This window comes from Periplaneta americana, chromosome 2, assembly GCF_040183065.1.
Source record: "Periplaneta americana isolate PAMFEO1 chromosome 2, P.americana_PAMFEO1_priV1, whole genome shotgun sequence".
In the NCBI taxonomy this organism is placed as follows: domain Eukaryota; kingdom Metazoa; phylum Arthropoda; class Insecta; order Blattodea; family Blattidae; genus Periplaneta; species Periplaneta americana.
In genome coordinates, this window is record NC_091118.1 from 31,929,567 (window position 1) to 31,948,068 (window position 18,502).

The following is an 18,502-nucleotide window of genomic DNA, read 5'->3' on the forward strand; positions in this document are numbered from 1 at the left end:
GTCGCTCTTATTTCCGGCAGCCAATCACATTGCAAGTCGGCTACATTTAAACATGTGAGTCTTGTCATTCGCTGTTGATTTCATCATGGACTTCCTAAGGCTCTATAGATACTGGGTATAATCGTCCGCCATTTTCGTTCTTTCCTTGCCGTTTGCAGCAAGCAGACGAGAATTTACAACAGTACAAATTTTAATTCCGCGCTCTTTTAGGTGTATTTCTTTAAAAGAATAATAATAATAATAATAATAATAATAATAATAATAATAATAATAATAATAGAATCAAGAGTAACAATCGACTTACAGCCATGCAGCTGGATACTCTGGTAATTAAACCTTCAACAACAGTGCAACATATTTGCTCCACATACATTAACATTATAGTCAACAACGTTAGGTATACAAAAGCTATCTCAACATTCACTTAGCTATTTATTTTTAAGTTTCTCACATTAAATATTATAACAAGAACGCAATCGACAGAATGAATTTTTTTTCCGGCAGCGAGTCCCACAAAGCGCGGGGCTGGGGTGACCGCCCCACTTGCCCCGCCGAAGGGCCGGCTTTCTATGAGAATCCACAGTTCTAACAGACCTAAGTTGTTACTCTGCAAACTGAGGTCCGCGCATGTTACTCCCAGTAACTGGGAAACTAGTACGGTACAGATTTCGAATAGGAATCACTTTTAAAAGTAATTCTTTCTAAACATTTCTCTCGCTTTCACTCCCATCTAAAGTTAAAAATATAAAAACTTTTGAAGGTGTCAATGTCTATTTTGAACAGGACACTTCGAAGTTAGTAATTTTTTCTCCCTTCCCAAAAAACATTTTGATTTCGAATTTTTTCTATGCTTTCCTTAGATATTTATCTATGGAACCTAAAATTTACAATGCGATTATCATAGGTGCTACGACGTGATAATGTTTAACGGTGCGGAAAATAGCGTCGTCTGCTAACCGCAACTGGCAATGAAAGAACTAAAATGGCGAACGATTATATATACCTACTCTTTATAGAACCTACTCTTACTATGACGTGAGCAAAGAGGCGGAGCCACGCCGGAAATAACAGCGACGTGCTTATAGTTGAGGCAATATAATTAGTTTTGTTACGTTGTATGTTGGATCATGTGCACTGCCTCCTTTCTGATACTTATAAAGTATCTCTACAACAAAACTTTTTTCTGATACTATACATTACACATGTTTAGAATACGTTTTTAATAAATTGAATAACATATTATTAAATGTTCAGAGGACACAGGCAATAAGACACGCTTCTTTCAAACTAAATGGATAAGATTAAAAAATATGTCTACTCTCCCATTTCAATTGAATATTCTAGAGATCGTGAACAGTAATGATTCATATTTCAAGTTATAAAAACAAAATTTTAAAACATTTAAAACTCTAAAGGAAAAAAGTACGATGTGTATTTCACGTTGAAGTAATGAACGAATTGAAATAGTAATATTATCAAACACGTGTATAATGTTATAGCTTATCACATGAGTAACTGTTATGATACAAACGTAGTCAGTTTCATACCTTTTACGAATATAATAACTGTATAACATTATAAATGAGTTTCATACGCTTTTTTTTTACGACAGTATTATAAACGAATATTAATAAAGTAATAACACCAGATTTGTAATGACGTGTAGTTTGACATAATGGTCTGTGAAAAAAAGTGTTATGACAAATTTTGTATATTAAATATTACAGTACTGGCAAAATATTAACTTTCTGATACAATATTATAGATTTTATTAATTTGTCCTACAGAATTATATCTGTAATATTGACAATTAATATTTGAGGAGAAAAACCCGCTCTGGCGGCGGGGATCGAACCCGGGCCCTTGGTTCTACGTACCAAGTGATACTGTGCACTTAACTGCGGATTCCCGGCCAAAGAAGTCACTCAGCTGAGTGCGCCCCTAGTATAACGGCAGTTGACATTGGACATGTACGTCAACATACATGCCTAACTTGGAGTCAGGCCACAAAGGGAAACATTGAAGGAGGAGAATTCGATCCGGTGCTGTGGATTGAATTCGGCGTAGCTCAGTGGTCAGAGCGCTTGGTACGTAGAACCAAGGACCCGGGTTCTTTCCCTGGCGCCGGAGCGGGTTTTTCTCCTCAAATATTAATTTTCTGATACAAGCTTTGCCTTCTTATCTGAATTCATGACGTTTTAGTTGTCATGGTAATATTTTACGGCACTAGTATGATAATGTGGTATATTAAGCACGATTTTCACTAACGATAAAGACTTTACTGTATATGCTGATTTACAAACAATTTTATTTCTAAACTCGACTTAATTTTAATTACTCATTCGGTGAACACAGCCAATAAGAGAAGCTTATTTTACATTACAGAATGTAATTAATGATTTTTAAAATCTCCTTTTGTTGTACTAAGAGCATTTTCTTCAGCCGATTATAAATAGTTACCTCCCACTTTAATTTTTAAAATAGTAATCGGTCTCGTTGTCTCACCCATTCCTTTTAAACGCGAGTTGCATCTGTCCAGGCAGCTTTACAGTGTTGTCACAGCGCAGCAAGGTTTAAAAATCCTTTGCGGAACGAAAACTTTCCAAAGTAATCTTCATCTTACGATGTTTGGGTGACGTATATACGTCCGTTGATGTGACTTATTAATGAATTAAATACTATTATAGTCACAATCATGCCATGGTATGAAAGAAAAATTTCACAACCTCGAGCGGGAATCGAACCTGCGACTTCCTGGTCTCCGGTCAGGCGCTCTACCACTGAGCTATCGAGTTCGTCTCATGCCAAATCCTCGGAATTATCCTTTCATACTAGCGAATCTCTTATAGAGTACTGTCCATAGCGTCTGATCTTAGTCAGCACTGCTTATGGCTGGAAAGAAACTTTACAAATGTAATCTTCATCTTACGATGTTTGGGTGACGTATATACGTCCGTTGATGTGACATATTAATGAATTAAATACTATTATAGTCACAATCATGCCATGGTATGAAAGAAAAATTTCATTGTTTTGGATCAAAGTTCTGCACAAAACTAAAATTATTTCAATTATTTATTATCATAATACACTCTTCTCTTAAACTGACTGAGCATATTGGGAATTAATTCAATATACTTTCCCAAAATATGCCATAAAATGTTTCAAACAAAATATTTTTTTCCTCGTAAAAGAAAGACAAAAGCAACAAAATTCTACTAAACTTTTTGTTTCAAATAACTCAAGCAATAACCCCTTGAAATTAATGGGATTACTTACTGTCCATTTCGTATATTATTTATTTTACAATTACCTATCATGGACTGTTAAAAATTTGTCTTGATGACACGAATACTGTCTGGTAAAAAATGTATTTTTTTTTTATTATTTATCAGTCTATAAAATGACACATCAATGGGGAACTAGCTGTGATACAATAACTAAATTCATGCGCGTGTACGTACATTATTCATGTTCAGAACATGGTTTTAACAAAGTAGTAATATATCAATAATAGTTTGTTAGTGAAATTACTATTTAACACGTGGGGTAAATTCGGTATAATTATAGGTAAATGTAACTAACTTAGTGTGGAACACACTATGTCCCACACACACAAATTAATGATTGGTGAAAGACAAATAAATCTTTGAAGTATATCTTGGTAAGTCTAATTAAGATTTTTAAGTGCCCACTTAATCTCTACATTCTATTCTAGGATACATACACGAACCTATGGCCGGGATAATTTGATTTTATAAGGACTTTAAAGCATGTTTCACTTCAACAAAACATATTGCACTCAAATTTATCCATCCTTGAGGTTAACTGTGTATAGTTAAACCTAGAATTGCTATTATTATGATGAGAAGAAGCCAACATACTTGAAAATGCAATAGAAACATTCTGGACGTTCTCAGAGCTAATTATAAAAAAACAGACTGAAAAGTTTTATCTGGTAATAGGCTATGGGTCTCTAAACTTAAAAATAAAGACTAGTCTTTATCCAAATTACTCCAATCCTATAATATACATCAGTTAAAAACTACTTTTAAAAACCTTGATACATGATTAACTATTAAAACATGGTGGTAATTAAAATATTTATGCACGTGCAACATTAGGCCTAACTTACCATCAGCAAGACAAGCTGCCTCTGGAATTAAGTGATCTGTTCTTAGTCTACAGGACTTGCAGACGTACCTCGATGAAGCCAAAGAGGGAGTCGTTTATTTTTCTCTGGGCTCAATGATTCGTAGCGAGACCTTCACAGAAACCAAGCTGCGGGCATTCATCGACGCTTTCTCACAGTTACCGCAGCGAGTTCTGTGGAAGATTGGGAACATTTCCGGACTTTCGGATAATGTCAAGACTGCAACCTGGCTACCACAGCTGGAGATACTCAGTACGTATTGTATCAATGTACAGGATATCTGTATCTTTAAGTAGAATGTTTAATGAAATGTCGAATCCATTTCACGTTGTCTGTACCCTCAATTAATAATGACGCGTTTCACGAAGTTGGCGGGTAATTTCTCAATATATACTTTACGCCATTAACAACAATTTAATCCTTTTGTCAAGCAACAAATGATATAATTTTTTTCACTTTATTTTCTTAATTACGAGGCTCATCCAGAAAGAGACTTTCCCGATTTTTCCCCTTGAAAGTAAACTGTCAATTGCGCATGCGTAACAAATCTATGACGTATCAAACATATGCCAGTCGGACAGGTCCCGCCTGGTGCCAGTAGCGTGGCAGCAGTGGTCCGAAATGGAAGTTCTTATTCCTTCTCCCGCCGCCTGCGAGGTTCGGTCGGTGATAAAGTTCTATAATGCACAAAGCATTGCGCCGATTGAAATTCATCGGCAGCTCTGTCAGGTCTATGGGCCGAACATCTCTCTCTCCCTCTCCCCCTCCCCCTCTCTCCCTCCCTCTATCCCTCTCCCTCCCTCCCCTCTCTCCCTCCCTCCCTCTCGCTCTCCCTCTCCCCCCTCTTTCTCGCTCTCTTTTTTTTTTGCACCTCAAGAAATTCCTGTCCTCCGGTGAGCGTTTGGCAACGACGAAGAGCTGAAGACGTCTGTCACATGCTGGTACCATTCACAGGCGGCAGAGTTCTACGACAGAGGGATACAAAAGTTGATCCCGCGATACAAGTGTCTCAATTCTGATGGCGGCTATGTTGAAAAATAGCTGAAACATTGCTGTACCTGTTGCCAATTAATGTTTTCTTGAAAGTGTGTGTGTGTTTTTTTTAATAGGGAAACTTACTTTCTGAATGCGCCTCGTATTATCGAAAAAAAAACTAAAAATGTATTCAATGCGAACACAAAACCAGACATTCATTCATTGACTTCATTCATAAATTACGTAGTACGGCATAAATGAAGTATGTACTATGTATTATTTATGTGTATACAGCCTTTGACACGAAAATATATCTGCATTTGTGCCCTAACTGTAATCTACAGAATTTTTTCAGCATTGTTCCTCATGTCAGTGACTTCTTTTCGAAATATAGAATTGCATTGAACTTTAAAAATGAAAACAAATGTCTTTCTTTTTTTTTTTTTTTTTTACTCTAACACTTTGTTCCATAGATGCTCCCACGTCTCACTTCACCCTCCCTGTATCACTTCACCCCATTCTAGGGTGCTTCTGTTGATTCCTCAGCTTCGCTTTGTCTTCCTGGACGCCTTTCTCCACTCACCATTGAGATTTCTTCGAATTTAATTAAAAATCTATTCATTCAAGTTATGCTTTGGTTTTTAGTGTATGAAGTAAGGGATCAAACGATTAAGGCATCAAGAGTGTTAGGGTGTTTAAATGATTTCATATGGAAAAATAAATATGTAAAAAAACATACAAAGATGAAAGTATAAAAAACTGTTAACACCAATAATGACATACGCAGCAGAAACCAGAGAGGATACAGCAAAAACAAGGCAATTACTTGAAACAACGGAAATGAATATGCTGAGAAGAATAACAGGAAAGACAAGAACAGAGTGAGAAGTAAAGAGATGAGAGAAGAATGTAATATACAAATGGTCTTACTAATAAAAACTCTATATACAGACGTTTAACTGTCTTATACTTATACAATGAGTAGCTCGTTTATAAGTCGTGTGTAAATTCCTTACTAATAATCACTACATACGTCGTGTATAACAGTATAACTGTTACACAGCTACGTCATAGTTTCGTCATTAGTTCGTTACGAAAGGTAATAGAATATCTGAGGTTCTGTATTGCATCCGGTAGAGCGCTCTAGTGTGGGGTGTTAAATATCGATAGTACAACTGGCTCTAATCGATTACCACACTACATTTTGGTCAAAGAGTACAAGCTACAGCAATATTATTCTAATAATTCTATGATCTTTGGTTTGTTCTTCTGTGGTTACAAGGTAACCATCTTCATAAAATGACAGTCGATACGAACAGCTGTTAGAGGGGCGGCCAATTTTTCGCTATATGCAACGTTTAAACAAGGGGTTTCATGTATATAACTACTGCAAAGCAATTCCCATTGTATAGTTACAGCCTGTTTATACGTCCATAGCTTATTCACGGTTTATTAGTAACGTTTTCTGTTTCAGTTCTGCATAAGTCTCGTATAAAAACTCTACACGGTTTATTAGTAAGACTGAAAAAAATATAAGAATGGCTTATAAGAAGGAGAGAAGAATGGTAATCACATGTATCAAGAATGGGAGGTGATAGACTGGTAAGGAGAGTACAAGAGAGTATACCTGAGGGAAGACGAAAAGCATTGGGAGACCAAGGAAAAGATGGCAAGATTCTATATCTGGTCATTAACACACTTCAAGCTTATACAAAAAAGGAGAAGAATAAATGTCTTAGGACTTATATACGTGTATTACAGTTTTAACTTTAACATAAAATAAAATATCGGAGTTTTCACCCCATATCACTGCCCCGTTCCCTTAAAATGATTTGACATTTCGAGACTATTCAAAGATTTATTAATAAGGCCAAAGTTGCTCAATATCTGAAAAATTATACAATCTCTTAGGCTGTTTACGTTTTAATGAATTTGTAAATTTAATTTGCACGACATCAATGCCAACGTTCTTCCGTTTCAGAGCATCCCAACGTACGAGTCTTCATAACCCATGGCGGGCTTCTGGGAACTCAAGAAGCGATTTACGCCGGCGTTCCAATGGTAGGCATACCCGTCATACTTGATCAGCCACTCAATATCATGAACTACGTCTCTAAAGGAGTGGCTGTGCATCTAGATTACGACTCCATTACAACAGAGAACGTCCTCAAGGCTCTGAACAAAGTGCTGCATGATCCCAGGTGAGTTGATCTTATTTCCCAATGGCATGATAAGTGCCGTGTATTATTCGGGACTGTAAAGTGCTGTAAACAAGACCAGTGGTTCCCAACCTTTTTGACTGATGACACACTTTACTGGACGCCTACGATATCGCGACACATTTGTTTTTAATAATAATAATAATAATAATAATAATAATAATAATAATAATAATAATCAGTGCTTTCATCTAGAGAAAAAGGTGGTGGAATATTTTATAGCGAACGGGGAGATGATTACTGTTAATAATTGCACAGTAAAACTTTCAAGGTCTAAGCCGTTCCAGCGCGTTCCGCCAGAAAAAAGGCACTCATAATTTCTATGTAGTGTCGGACATCCAGTGTTCCAGATAGGTCGACGTTAACACGTAATCGAAAATTCTAAAAAGAAAACAAGCAGCAACTTGGGTGGCATTAGAAAAAACGAAGGTGCAATACCTGTGTCAAAATCTCAACCTATCTATACTGGGTGTCGCCTATTTAAATTAATGTGAAGTTTGCGCTTGGTGAGTTGCACAGAGTTTCTCTATACGGGGCCTTATGGTTGACAGACCAACACGTAAATCATTTTCAAGATGCAGTAGTCTGTTCCTTTTTTTTCACTATTCTCATGGTAGAAAAAATGCTGATTCACACCAAGGGCACCCGCAGGATCCAATCTCAGTGGTAGCAAGATGGTTAGAAAATTAGAGGAAACGGATGGAAGAGAGATAAAATTTCACATGAAAAATAGCCAGTTCTGAAATCTACATTATCCTTCGCACTCATGCATAGTAAGCACTCGCTTTTGTTAAATTATTTACTGAGGGTTTGACGAAACATGTATCGGATACGCAAAGAAAATTAAATAATTAAATGCGTGAAGTATGAATATGAAAGAGGCAGTTCTAAATAAATTTTTAGGTTATTCGGCACCATCGAGTGATTTGCCAAAACGTTTCCTTATACAGGGATATCATTTTATTTTTACTTCAATTTTTATCGTACCTGAGTTTTTTAATGTACTTCACTCCCACCCCTTCTACTAATGAAGTTCATCCGTCCTCCACACAGATCCAATACCGCATACACAGTCATAGTAGCCTTACGGTCATTGTGAACAATACGTTCCAAAAATATGTTCGCGTTTTCCAGTGACGAAAGAGCTTTCAATATTGAATCATTTTCGCACAGGTACTGTCGTCCATTTGCCTACGTCGTATCCCGGTTTCCCCCACCTGCTTTTATTCGCCAGCTAGTGGCTGGGCTGTCGTCTTAGCTCTTTTGTGAGAATATTATTTTCTGTTAGGAATTGCACGTCAACGTAATAATATACAACTGTTTAAAACAACTTAAATAATAGGGCCTCGTTAAGTAATTAACTGTCACGTGATTTCCTCCCTTTCTACACCCCTACGACATAACCACTTGGACGGACAGTAGATAGCATGTCTGAGTAATTTTATTATTATTAATTGAGTAATTTTATCTTTTCGGATCGGGCAGAAGTGAAGATTGAATTTACAGTACGTAAGGTACTCTTTTATAGACTAGGTTCAGAATTATTTCAACATGAGTTACTAGTTACGAAGGACGAAACTGGTAATTGGGATTAGGTACAATAGTCTATAGAGCACATTAGAACTGAAGCCTGTATCGAAATGAACGGCCACCATTTTCAAAATTGTATTTAAATATCCATATTATGATTATTTTTCAATTTAACTTCATGCTCTATATTGTACGCTAATGTGCTGTAGACAGTATAATATACACTGCATAATGAATATGTCCACATGGACAGCTCAGTTCGTGAGTAAAAACACTCATTGTTAATACTATACTGTATTTTTATTAAACAAAAACCTAATGAAAATGATCAAACTCAAAAGCGCGATATTTCCTACTTTACGTAAATGGATGAACTACTTTTCTTCCCTCCTATACCTAGTAAAGTGATTTGTTTGTATATTACGCCATATCATCGAACTCCAGTCGTGGGAGGGGTTAGCAAACGGCGTTGATACAAAGGTATAGCCAAGGTAATATTAAAAATGTTAGTAAAAATAAACTGATGTCCCTGTATAAGACACTTGGGATTTTGTTTAATTCATCTCCACGTCACTTAAAACCATATTACAAGTGTTCATCACTATATTTATGAAACGCATTACGTTTCTGTGAACCCTGAAGGAAATTTTCCCTCACATTATTTGAATTAGCACTGCTATCATTTAACTCAGAGCTTGATTCAGATTGTCTTTTTCGAATTAAAATATTGTCCATGATAAAATCTACATAAAGCACTTTTGACAAAATAGTCGCACTATCACCAGCTCACACGTATATATACGATTCTAAACTCTGTTTTTATGAAGTGTTTTTTTTTACTAAGTGGGAAGATCATACGAATTTCTACGTATTGTTGCAGGTGTTCACTTTTATTGGTAAAGTCTGTCTCAGAATAAAATGTACCATATCAAAGACTTCGTTGTGAATAAGAAATGCGTTGTTAAGAGACTTGCTAGATGGCATAACATTTATTTTTTGTTCCAAAATTCCGTGACACACTCCATGAGGCTGCGCGACACACCGGTTGGGAAATCCTGAACTAGACCATACTTACTTACTTACTGGCTTTTAAGGAACCCGGAGATTCATTGCCGCCCTCACATAAGCCCGCCATTGGTCCCTATCCTGAGCAAGATTAATCCAGTCTCTACCATCATATCCCACCTCCCTCAAATCAATTTTAATATTATCTTCCCATCTACGTCTCGGCCTGCCCAAAGGTCTTTTTCCCTCCGGCCTCCCAACTAACACTCTATATGCATTTCTGGATTCGCCCATACGTGCTACATGTCCTGCCCATCTCAAACGTCTGGATTTTATGTTCCTAATTATGTCAGGTGAAGAATACAATGCGTGCAGCTCTGTGTTTTGTAACTTTCTCCATTCTCCTGTAACTTCATCCCTCTTAGCCCCAAATATTTTCCTAAGAACCTTATTCTCAAACACCCTTAATATCTGTTCCTCTCTCAAATTGAGAGTCCAAGTTTCACAACCATACAGAACAACCGGTAATATAACTGTTTTATAAATTCTAACTTTCAGATTTTTTGACAAGACTAAATGACAAAAGCTTCTCAACAAAATAATAACACGCATTTCTCATATTTATTCTGCGTTTAATTTCCTCCCGAGTGTCATTTATATTTGTTATTGTTGCTCCAAGACATTTGAATTTTTCCACCTCATCGAAAGATAAATCTCCAATTTTTATAGTTCCATTTCGTACAATATTCTGGTCACGAGACATAATCATATACTTAGTCTTTTCGGGATTTACTTCCAACCCTAACGCTTTACTTGCTTCAACTAGAATTTCCGCGTTTTCCCTAATCGTTTGTGGATTTTCTCCTAGCATATTCACGTCATCCGCATAGACAAGAAGTTGATGTAACCCATTCAACTCAAAACCCTGTCTATTATCCTGAACTTTCCTAATGGCATATTCTAGAGCGAAGTTAAAAAGTAAAGGTGATAGTGCATCTCCCTGCTTTAGCCCGCAGTGAATTGGAAAAGCATCAGATAGAAACTGGCCTATAAGGACTCTGCTGTAAGTTTCACTAAATTCATTAAGAATATTATATAAAACTTCTCTCTTAACGAACTAGACCATAAAATAAAAAATAAATAAACACTTGTGATTTAAAATAATTAAAAAAAAACTTTAAAATAGGGGAAAATAATTAACTTTAAAAATATGTTCACTGTGTCTGATATCATGGTTCAAATTATACATGTATATAGGCCTACAAGATGAGACGACGAGCTGAAGTCTGTATTCAGGCAGGAGGTGGACATTTTGAACAGTTCATCTAAGAAAATGTTAAAAGAATGCATCATAATAATTCCAGCAAACAAACGTACAGAGTACATTATGATCATACTACCAAGTCATACTCAGAAACTAAGGAATTCCGGACAGGTTTTTAGTTGGTTATTTAAGGACGCTGTATCAACTACTCGGTTATATAACTTCGAGTCGGTCTCGGTAGCGTAGTCAGTATAGCGCTGGCCTTCTGTGCTCGAGGTTGCGGGTTCGATCCCGGTCCAGGTCGATGGTACTAAAGTGTGCTTGAATGCGACAGGCTCATGTCAGTTGATTTACTGGCATGTAAAAGAACTCCTGCGGGACAAAATTACGGCACACCGGCGACGATGATATGACCTCTACAGTTGCGAACGTCGTTAAATAAACCATAATTTATTTATATTTAAGCGCCGATGAAATTGATGGTACCGAGATAGTATTTCGCGAGATGAGATGAGGCAGATGATTCGCCTCACGGTTGGGGAAAACCTCGGAAAGAACTCAACCAGATAACAGTCCAAGCGTGAATCGAACCCGCGCCCGAGCAGGCAGGTAAGCGCTTTAACAGACTGAGTTACGTCGGTGGCTGGACACGTGATGATATAACCGTAAGAATCAATACCTGAAATTTTTCTCACTTTTTTCGTTACACCCTGAATATTATATATATTGTCACGGCATATTTTTCTCTCTCTCTCCCTCCCTCTCTCCCTCCCCCTCCCCCCTCTCTCTCAATTTTATATATATATATATATATATATATATATATGCCGGTCAAAAGTTTTCGATCAGTTATGAAAACAACTAGTTTATTTCAATGTACAAATACATCGGAGAACCTAAATAGACCAACAAAATAACTATTTTCTCTCTCTAGCATTATAATATGAGAGAATATTCAAAACTAAACCCTGTTGTAACCACAAATCCATAATTGTTATAGGTGATAGAAAACGTTTGACCGGTAGTATATAATGGTCAAGTAGTACATTTCCGAAGAAATGGGGTGAAGAAAGTATGCCACACGATATTCCCTATTAGATATTTCCTTAAAAAATCTTGCCCCTTCCCAAGTAAAAGTGAAAGTAAAAGCTGAAATGACGACCCTGCAAACAATTGTTTCAGTTACCGTACAAATGCCAAGCGTCTATCACAGCTGTTCAGAGATCGTCCGCAATCGGCGCTGGACACTGCCATCTACTGGACAGAATACGTCATCAGACATCGTGGAGCGCCACATCTGCGATCTGCAGCACTAGATCTGACTTGGTACCAATATCTGCTACTGGACGTCATACTTGCGATTATCGCCCTTTTAATTTTCTTGGGATTTATTGTATTTTACAGCTTTAAAATAATGCTCAAACTGGTGACCGGTAATGTGTAACCTGCTGCAGTCAAGAAGCGTTCGTCCTCTAGTTCCATCTCACAAGAAGTTAGAAAAGGCACACACTCTTCATCGCAAAGGGATGGCAATCGTAGGCTACATAGCTATTAGGCAGGTTCATGTACCTTCCTCGCCAGCTAGTTATTCTGTTTTGTTCAAATAAGTGTTTTTTTACTGGTTTTATACTGTAAAGGTGATCAGTTCAGTCACTACTAGTACTTGACTTCCGTCATCACTAAATGCCAGCGTTTGTTCCCCGAGTGAAGAAAACAGGTTAGTTGTGGCTACGTTGCACACGGCATGTTTTGTATAGTCAGCGCAGAAGATAATACAGGGACATCATTTTATTTTTACTAACATTTTTAATATTAACTTGCCTATACCTCTGGATCAACGCCGTTTTCTATCCCCTTCCACGACTGGAGTTCATGATACAGACGTAATATACAAACAAATCACTTTACTACGTATAGGAGGGAGTTCATGATACAGACGTAATATACAAACAAATCACTTTACTACGTATAGGAGGGAAAAAAAAGTAGTTCATCCATTTACATAAACTAGCAAATATTGCGCTTTTGAGATTGATCATTTTCATTATGTTTTTGTTTAATCAAAATACAGTACAGTATTAACAATGAGTGTTTTTACTCACGAACTGACCTGTCCATGTGGACGTAGCCTATTCATTATGTAGTGTATATTATACTGTCTACATCACATTAGCGTACGATATAGACAATGAAGTTAAATTGAAAAATAATCATAATATGGATATTTAAACACATTTTTTAAAATGGTGGCCGCTCATTTCGATACAGGCTTCAGTTCTAATGTGCATATTATCGCACTATAGACTATTGTACGTAATCCCAATTACCAGTTTCGTTCTTCGTACTAGTAACTCATGTTGAAATAAGTCTGCATCTACTCTATAAAAGAATACCTTACGTACTGTAAATTCAATCTTCACTTCTGCTCGATCCGAAAATATAAAATTACTCAGACATATTATCTACTGTCCGTCCAAGTGGTTATTTCGTAAGGTGGTAGAAAGGGAGGAAATCACGTGACAGTTAATTACTTAACGAGGCCCTTTTATTTAAGTTATTTTAAACAGTTGTATAATATTACATAGACGTCCAATTCCTAACAGAAATTAATGTTCTCAGAAAAGAGCTAAGACAGCCCAGGCGAATAAAAGCTGGTGGGGGAAACCGGGATACGACGTAGGCAAATGGACGACAGTACCTGTGCGAAAATGATTCAATATTGAAAGCTCTTTCGTCACTGGAAAACGCGAACATATTTTTGGAACGTACTGTTTACTATGACCGTAACGCTACTATGACTGTATATGCGGCCTGGGTTCTGTGTGAAGGACGGTTGAACTTCATTAGTAGAAGGGGTGGGAAGTGAAGTACATTCAAAAACTCAGGTACAATAAAAATTGAAGTAAAAATAAAATGATGTCCCTGTAGTAACACAGTATCGATGGTAACATGGTCAGATAGGCCTAGCGATTATTGTTAGTCTGATTGAAACTGTTCTTTGCCGGCCGGTATAAGAAACTGAAATATACAACCACATCATAAACAAATACGTCACAACCCACTTCACCTGAGACTTAATTATAACAATAAAGGTTTCCATCTTTTGGTGAAGGAGGATCATGCCAATAAACGCACGGGTGTATCACATTGTACACGGTGATTCATGAGGATTTACCGTCCCTTACAGAGCTTATTTCCGAAGACGTTCTGAGCAAAAATTGTAATATAAACTTTTCATAATCCCAGAATTTTCAGAATTACACTAATTTTAAGTTGCTTGTAAAATACTATTATTCTTGAGTTTTAAGAGTAAGAGAATAATACAGATAAAGAATGAACTATTCAGGAGTATCATTTCTTTAATTAGCTTGTATTCGGAATACGACGAAAGAGTAATGGAATGGAGAAAAATTCTCTCCGGCGCCGGGATTTGAACCCGGGTTTTCAGCTCTACGTGCTGATGCTTTATCCATTAAGCCTCACCGGATACCCACTCCGGCGCCGGACAGAATCGTCTCAGATTAAGTTCCAACTCTTGGGTTCCCTCTAGTGGCCGCCCTCTGCACTACGTCATAGATGTCTATCAGCGTATTCCGAATCTCACCGGTCCGGTGGGATCAATGACGTCACGTTGCAACGAAAATAAGGAACAAAACTGCTGGAAGAATCGATGCTGTCATGGCGACCGTGTAAGTGGTTATCTGTGCTACGCTAGCAAAATTCTGCGAAATTTTCGTACTGCCATCTCGTTCAAAGAAAAGAGATCATAAACAACTTATTTCTTGAATCGGTAGTAATAACTCGTCCGTTGATATGTTCGCTCATAAGCCATTAATATATTGTTTTTACGTTGTGCTCATTACAAACAATACAGCAGAACTAAAGCAGAACACACCGTCATGACACAACAGTGCACGATGTCATTCGTCTGCTAATTCCCGCCCTATACAAGAAACAATCAGATTCACTGATGGCGGCTGATGGAGACTGCCACCACCTCTGCAAGTTGATGGCACCGGTGCGACACCGGTGGAGCATCAATGACGTCATCGGTGGAATTCGGAACACCGTGATGCCATCGGATTGCTCAACGGTGAGATTCGGAATACGCTCTATGAACGTAGGACTGAAGTCCACACATGTGCTGAGGTGCACTCGTTATGAGTGACTAGTTGGCCGGGATCCGACGGAATAAGCGCCGTCTTTCGCATATCATATATATTATTTTTAATGTACCGACGCAGAATATCTGCATGGAAATATCATATGTACTTCTGTACATTAAATAGTAGGGTAAGGTTGCCATCAATGGACCACATAACTTCTTTATCGAATTTAAGAAAAACTATTGAGTCAAATATTATGATTTTAAATTTCATGAATTCCTGGTATGAAGGACTATCAACCGTATAATAATCAATATCGAGATACAACTTCGAAAAAAACAATGAACGGTTTTAATTTTTCGCCTAGCGGTCCATTCATGGAGACCTAGCGCCACCAATGGACCAGTTGGGTTCTATGAATGGACCATCGGGTTTCATGAAAACATTTCTTCCTAAACACACTCTGAATGATGTATATAACAAAATATTTGACATTTGGTTCATTTTAAATGATACAGATGGTTAGATAAACAAATACAATCATACCCAATGCAACTGAATTTTTAAAAAGTTCAAAGATGAATAAACCTGCATGTGTTCAGAAATATGGGTTATAAAATTACTGGTTTCACATCTCACAGTGGTAAACAACATGTTGTCACTGTAACTTGAATCATGTAGCAGGCAGTAAATAAATTCTATTTTTACCTTTATTTCTTGGACAGTTTTTCTAAATGCAATTCAAACAAAAATATTTTTTTTTTTTATTTTCACGTTTGTACAGTTCCTTATATGCAATTCAAACAAAAATATGTTTTCACATTCTTTTTCACTCCTGCACAGTTTTCATGTACCCACTGCCTGCATGTCATGCACTGGATCGTGTCCTCCAATGACCGACTTCGACATATTTCACAATACCAGTCATTATTGGTACTCCGACGAACTTTCTTATCTTCACTTGAAGGATATGTTAATTTTCAAACCTGTTGATGATTTGCTTAACTGCTGCTTGTACGGAGAACTTGTCAGGACGAGAGCTTTTTGTGTGCCTTTCTTTCCTCTTGCGCTTGCAACAGCAGTAGCTGCTTTTGGCAAAGGAGATAATTCAGCGAGAGGAACGACCAAATTATAATTAGGCCTAGGTCTACTTGTTGTAGGACTACTAGAGCCAGTGAAATTGTTGTCCTTCCCTGGACCTTCGGTTACTTTTATCTGCGTTGCTGCTCCTCCAGCTGATTCATTTCCTGTTGCTTCTGCTCCTGGCACTTTCTCACACATCGGATTGATTGCTGCTGTATTTGTTGATGCTGCTGCTCCTACAGTCGATGTCTTCTTTGTTGATGTCGTTGCTTCTACTGCTGGAATTTTCTCTGTGATTGAACAGGTCGCTACTGTGGTTCTTGATGCTGTTGTTTTTGTTCCTGTTGAAGTGTCTTTTGCTACTGGCACTTCCTCGACCACTGGACTGGGTTGCAGTACAGTTGCAGTAGAAAAATGATGATCTTTGAAGACATCTCTGTCTACAGGCCACACTCCAGCACGGGCAAAGCCATTAATTGCTGTCCCAACAGTAGCTGCTCTCCCATATGCCTTCCCAAATAATTCAGCCACCTAAAATTGGGTTACCGCTCGTCCTGGATGCAACCTCAACCATTTCTCCATTTCATCAATGTAATAGCAGCTTAATGGCTTAAAGAAAGAGACGTCTAAGGGTTGGACTCTGTGTGTTGTATGACCTGGAAGGGAAAGTAGTACAACCCTACACTGTCGAGCAAGATCCAGTGCTTCAGGATTTTTAGTGTGTGTTGTATGCCCATCCAAGAGAAGTAGTACTTTATGGTCATTCGATAGTTTTACAGTGTCTATAAAATGATGTAAATATTTTACAAACAACTCTTTGTATATGTAGCCACTATCTGGGTTGAATGCAAACACTGTTCCCGGTGGTGCTCCATCCATTAGTTCATCCTTAGCTCGAGTACGCTTGAATATCAGCATCAGTGGAATATATTGGCCAGCAGCACTGGCGCAACAGACAGCAGTAGTAGTCATACCTCTCTCTCCGCTTGCAATGGACCCGACTTGTTGTTTTCCTTTCTTGGCTATTACTTTTCTGGTCCTCTTCTGCACCGTGGAAAGACCCGTACCATGTACCATGAGTGATCGAGACGCGAGCTCGGAACCCCAGCGGTAAAATGTGCGCGTTCTAACCACTCGGCCACTGAGTGGACCACAATAAAATATATTTGTGTTTAATTATTAGTTAATAAGCTATATAAGTCAAGATAAAGCTCAAATAGACATGTTGTTCATTTATATTAAGGCGTGCCCATGGATGGACCAGTGGTCCATTCATGGAATCACTTAGTGGTCCAATGGTGGAAACAGTGCACGTTTCTACTCTCCGCTTGTGTATGGCAAAGCTGAAAATTCAACAACGTATCTAAATATATCAATGCAAAGCAGATAAATCACACTTCCCAATGAAGTAAGTTGAGCGCTATAAAAACGTGTATCTTCTTGTCGTATGAACTTTAAAATTATGCTCGACACAATATCACAATGTTGAAATAACTTTACGAACACAGCACGTGCGTCTGAACTCTTCCAGAACCTCGTAACTAACATGGCAGCTTCTTTGTACACGGAAGTACTAAATAAACTCACCAGATCGCAACAATTATCAGAAGGACAAAAGTAACAGAAGTGGTCCATCCGTGGCGCTGGTCCAATGATGGCAACCTTACCCTAATATACGTTACAAGAGCGGTATGTTGACGTTTTCATGGTCGAGGAAAAGATTGAAAAAGCGAAACGTAGTTGAGCTTTTTTAATTTCCGAGAACATGAAAGCAATGTTTTCTAAGTTTACTATACTCCAGCAGGCAGTGATATACGTCTGTCTTTTTTCCCCCCAGTCTATAAATGCGAACTTAAAACAAACGGTAAGGTTATGTAATGATTTATTTTTCATTTTAATATTTTAACAATATTATTTATATAACATATTGCAGTAATAACATCGGCATCTGGAATCTTGTTGATTTTTTCACGGCTTCCTTAATGTTACTTGCATTACAAATGCAGTAACTTTTGTGGTGTTGTAGAGTTTACTTAATTTTTGCAAATATTTAAAAACAATAATTAACATTGCAATTTAGGTGAAATTGCAGTGGTAAGGTTCCAATTTATAATTATTAATATGTTAAACGTCTCTAAAAATAATGTTAAAAGCCTAAAGCAGTAAA

General features: G+C 37.5%; 1 protein-coding gene across 1 annotated transcript; it reads left to right on the forward strand.

The window, feature by feature from the left end:
* Positions 1 to 4,192: 4,192 nt before the first annotated feature.
* LOC138691843 (UDP-glycosyltransferase UGT5-like) lies at positions 4,193 to 15,431 on the forward strand. The gene is made up of 3 exons (XM_069814359.1): positions 4,193 to 4,405; positions 7,110 to 7,329; positions 12,329 to 15,431. The coding sequence occupies exons 1-3, from the start codon at positions 4,249 to 4,251 to the stop codon at positions 12,588 to 12,590; spliced, it is 639 nt and encodes a 212-aa protein (XP_069670460.1). The 5' UTR covers positions 4,193 to 4,248; the 3' UTR covers positions 12,591 to 15,431.
* The last annotated feature ends 3,071 nt before the right edge of the window (positions 15,432 to 18,502 follow it).

Coding starts and splice junctions, on each gene's coding strand:
- LOC138691843 (XM_069814359.1), top strand. CDS start 4,249: ATGATTCGTAGCGAGACCTTCACAGAAACCAAGCTGCGGGCATTCATC. Junction 4,406..7,109: donor ACCACAGCTGGAGATACTCA/GTACGTATTGTA, acceptor CTTCCGTTTCAG/AGCATCCCAACGTACGAGTC. Junction 7,330..12,328: donor AAAGTGCTGCATGATCCCAG/GTGAGTTGATCT, acceptor CAATTGTTTCAG/TTACCGTACAAATGCCAAGC.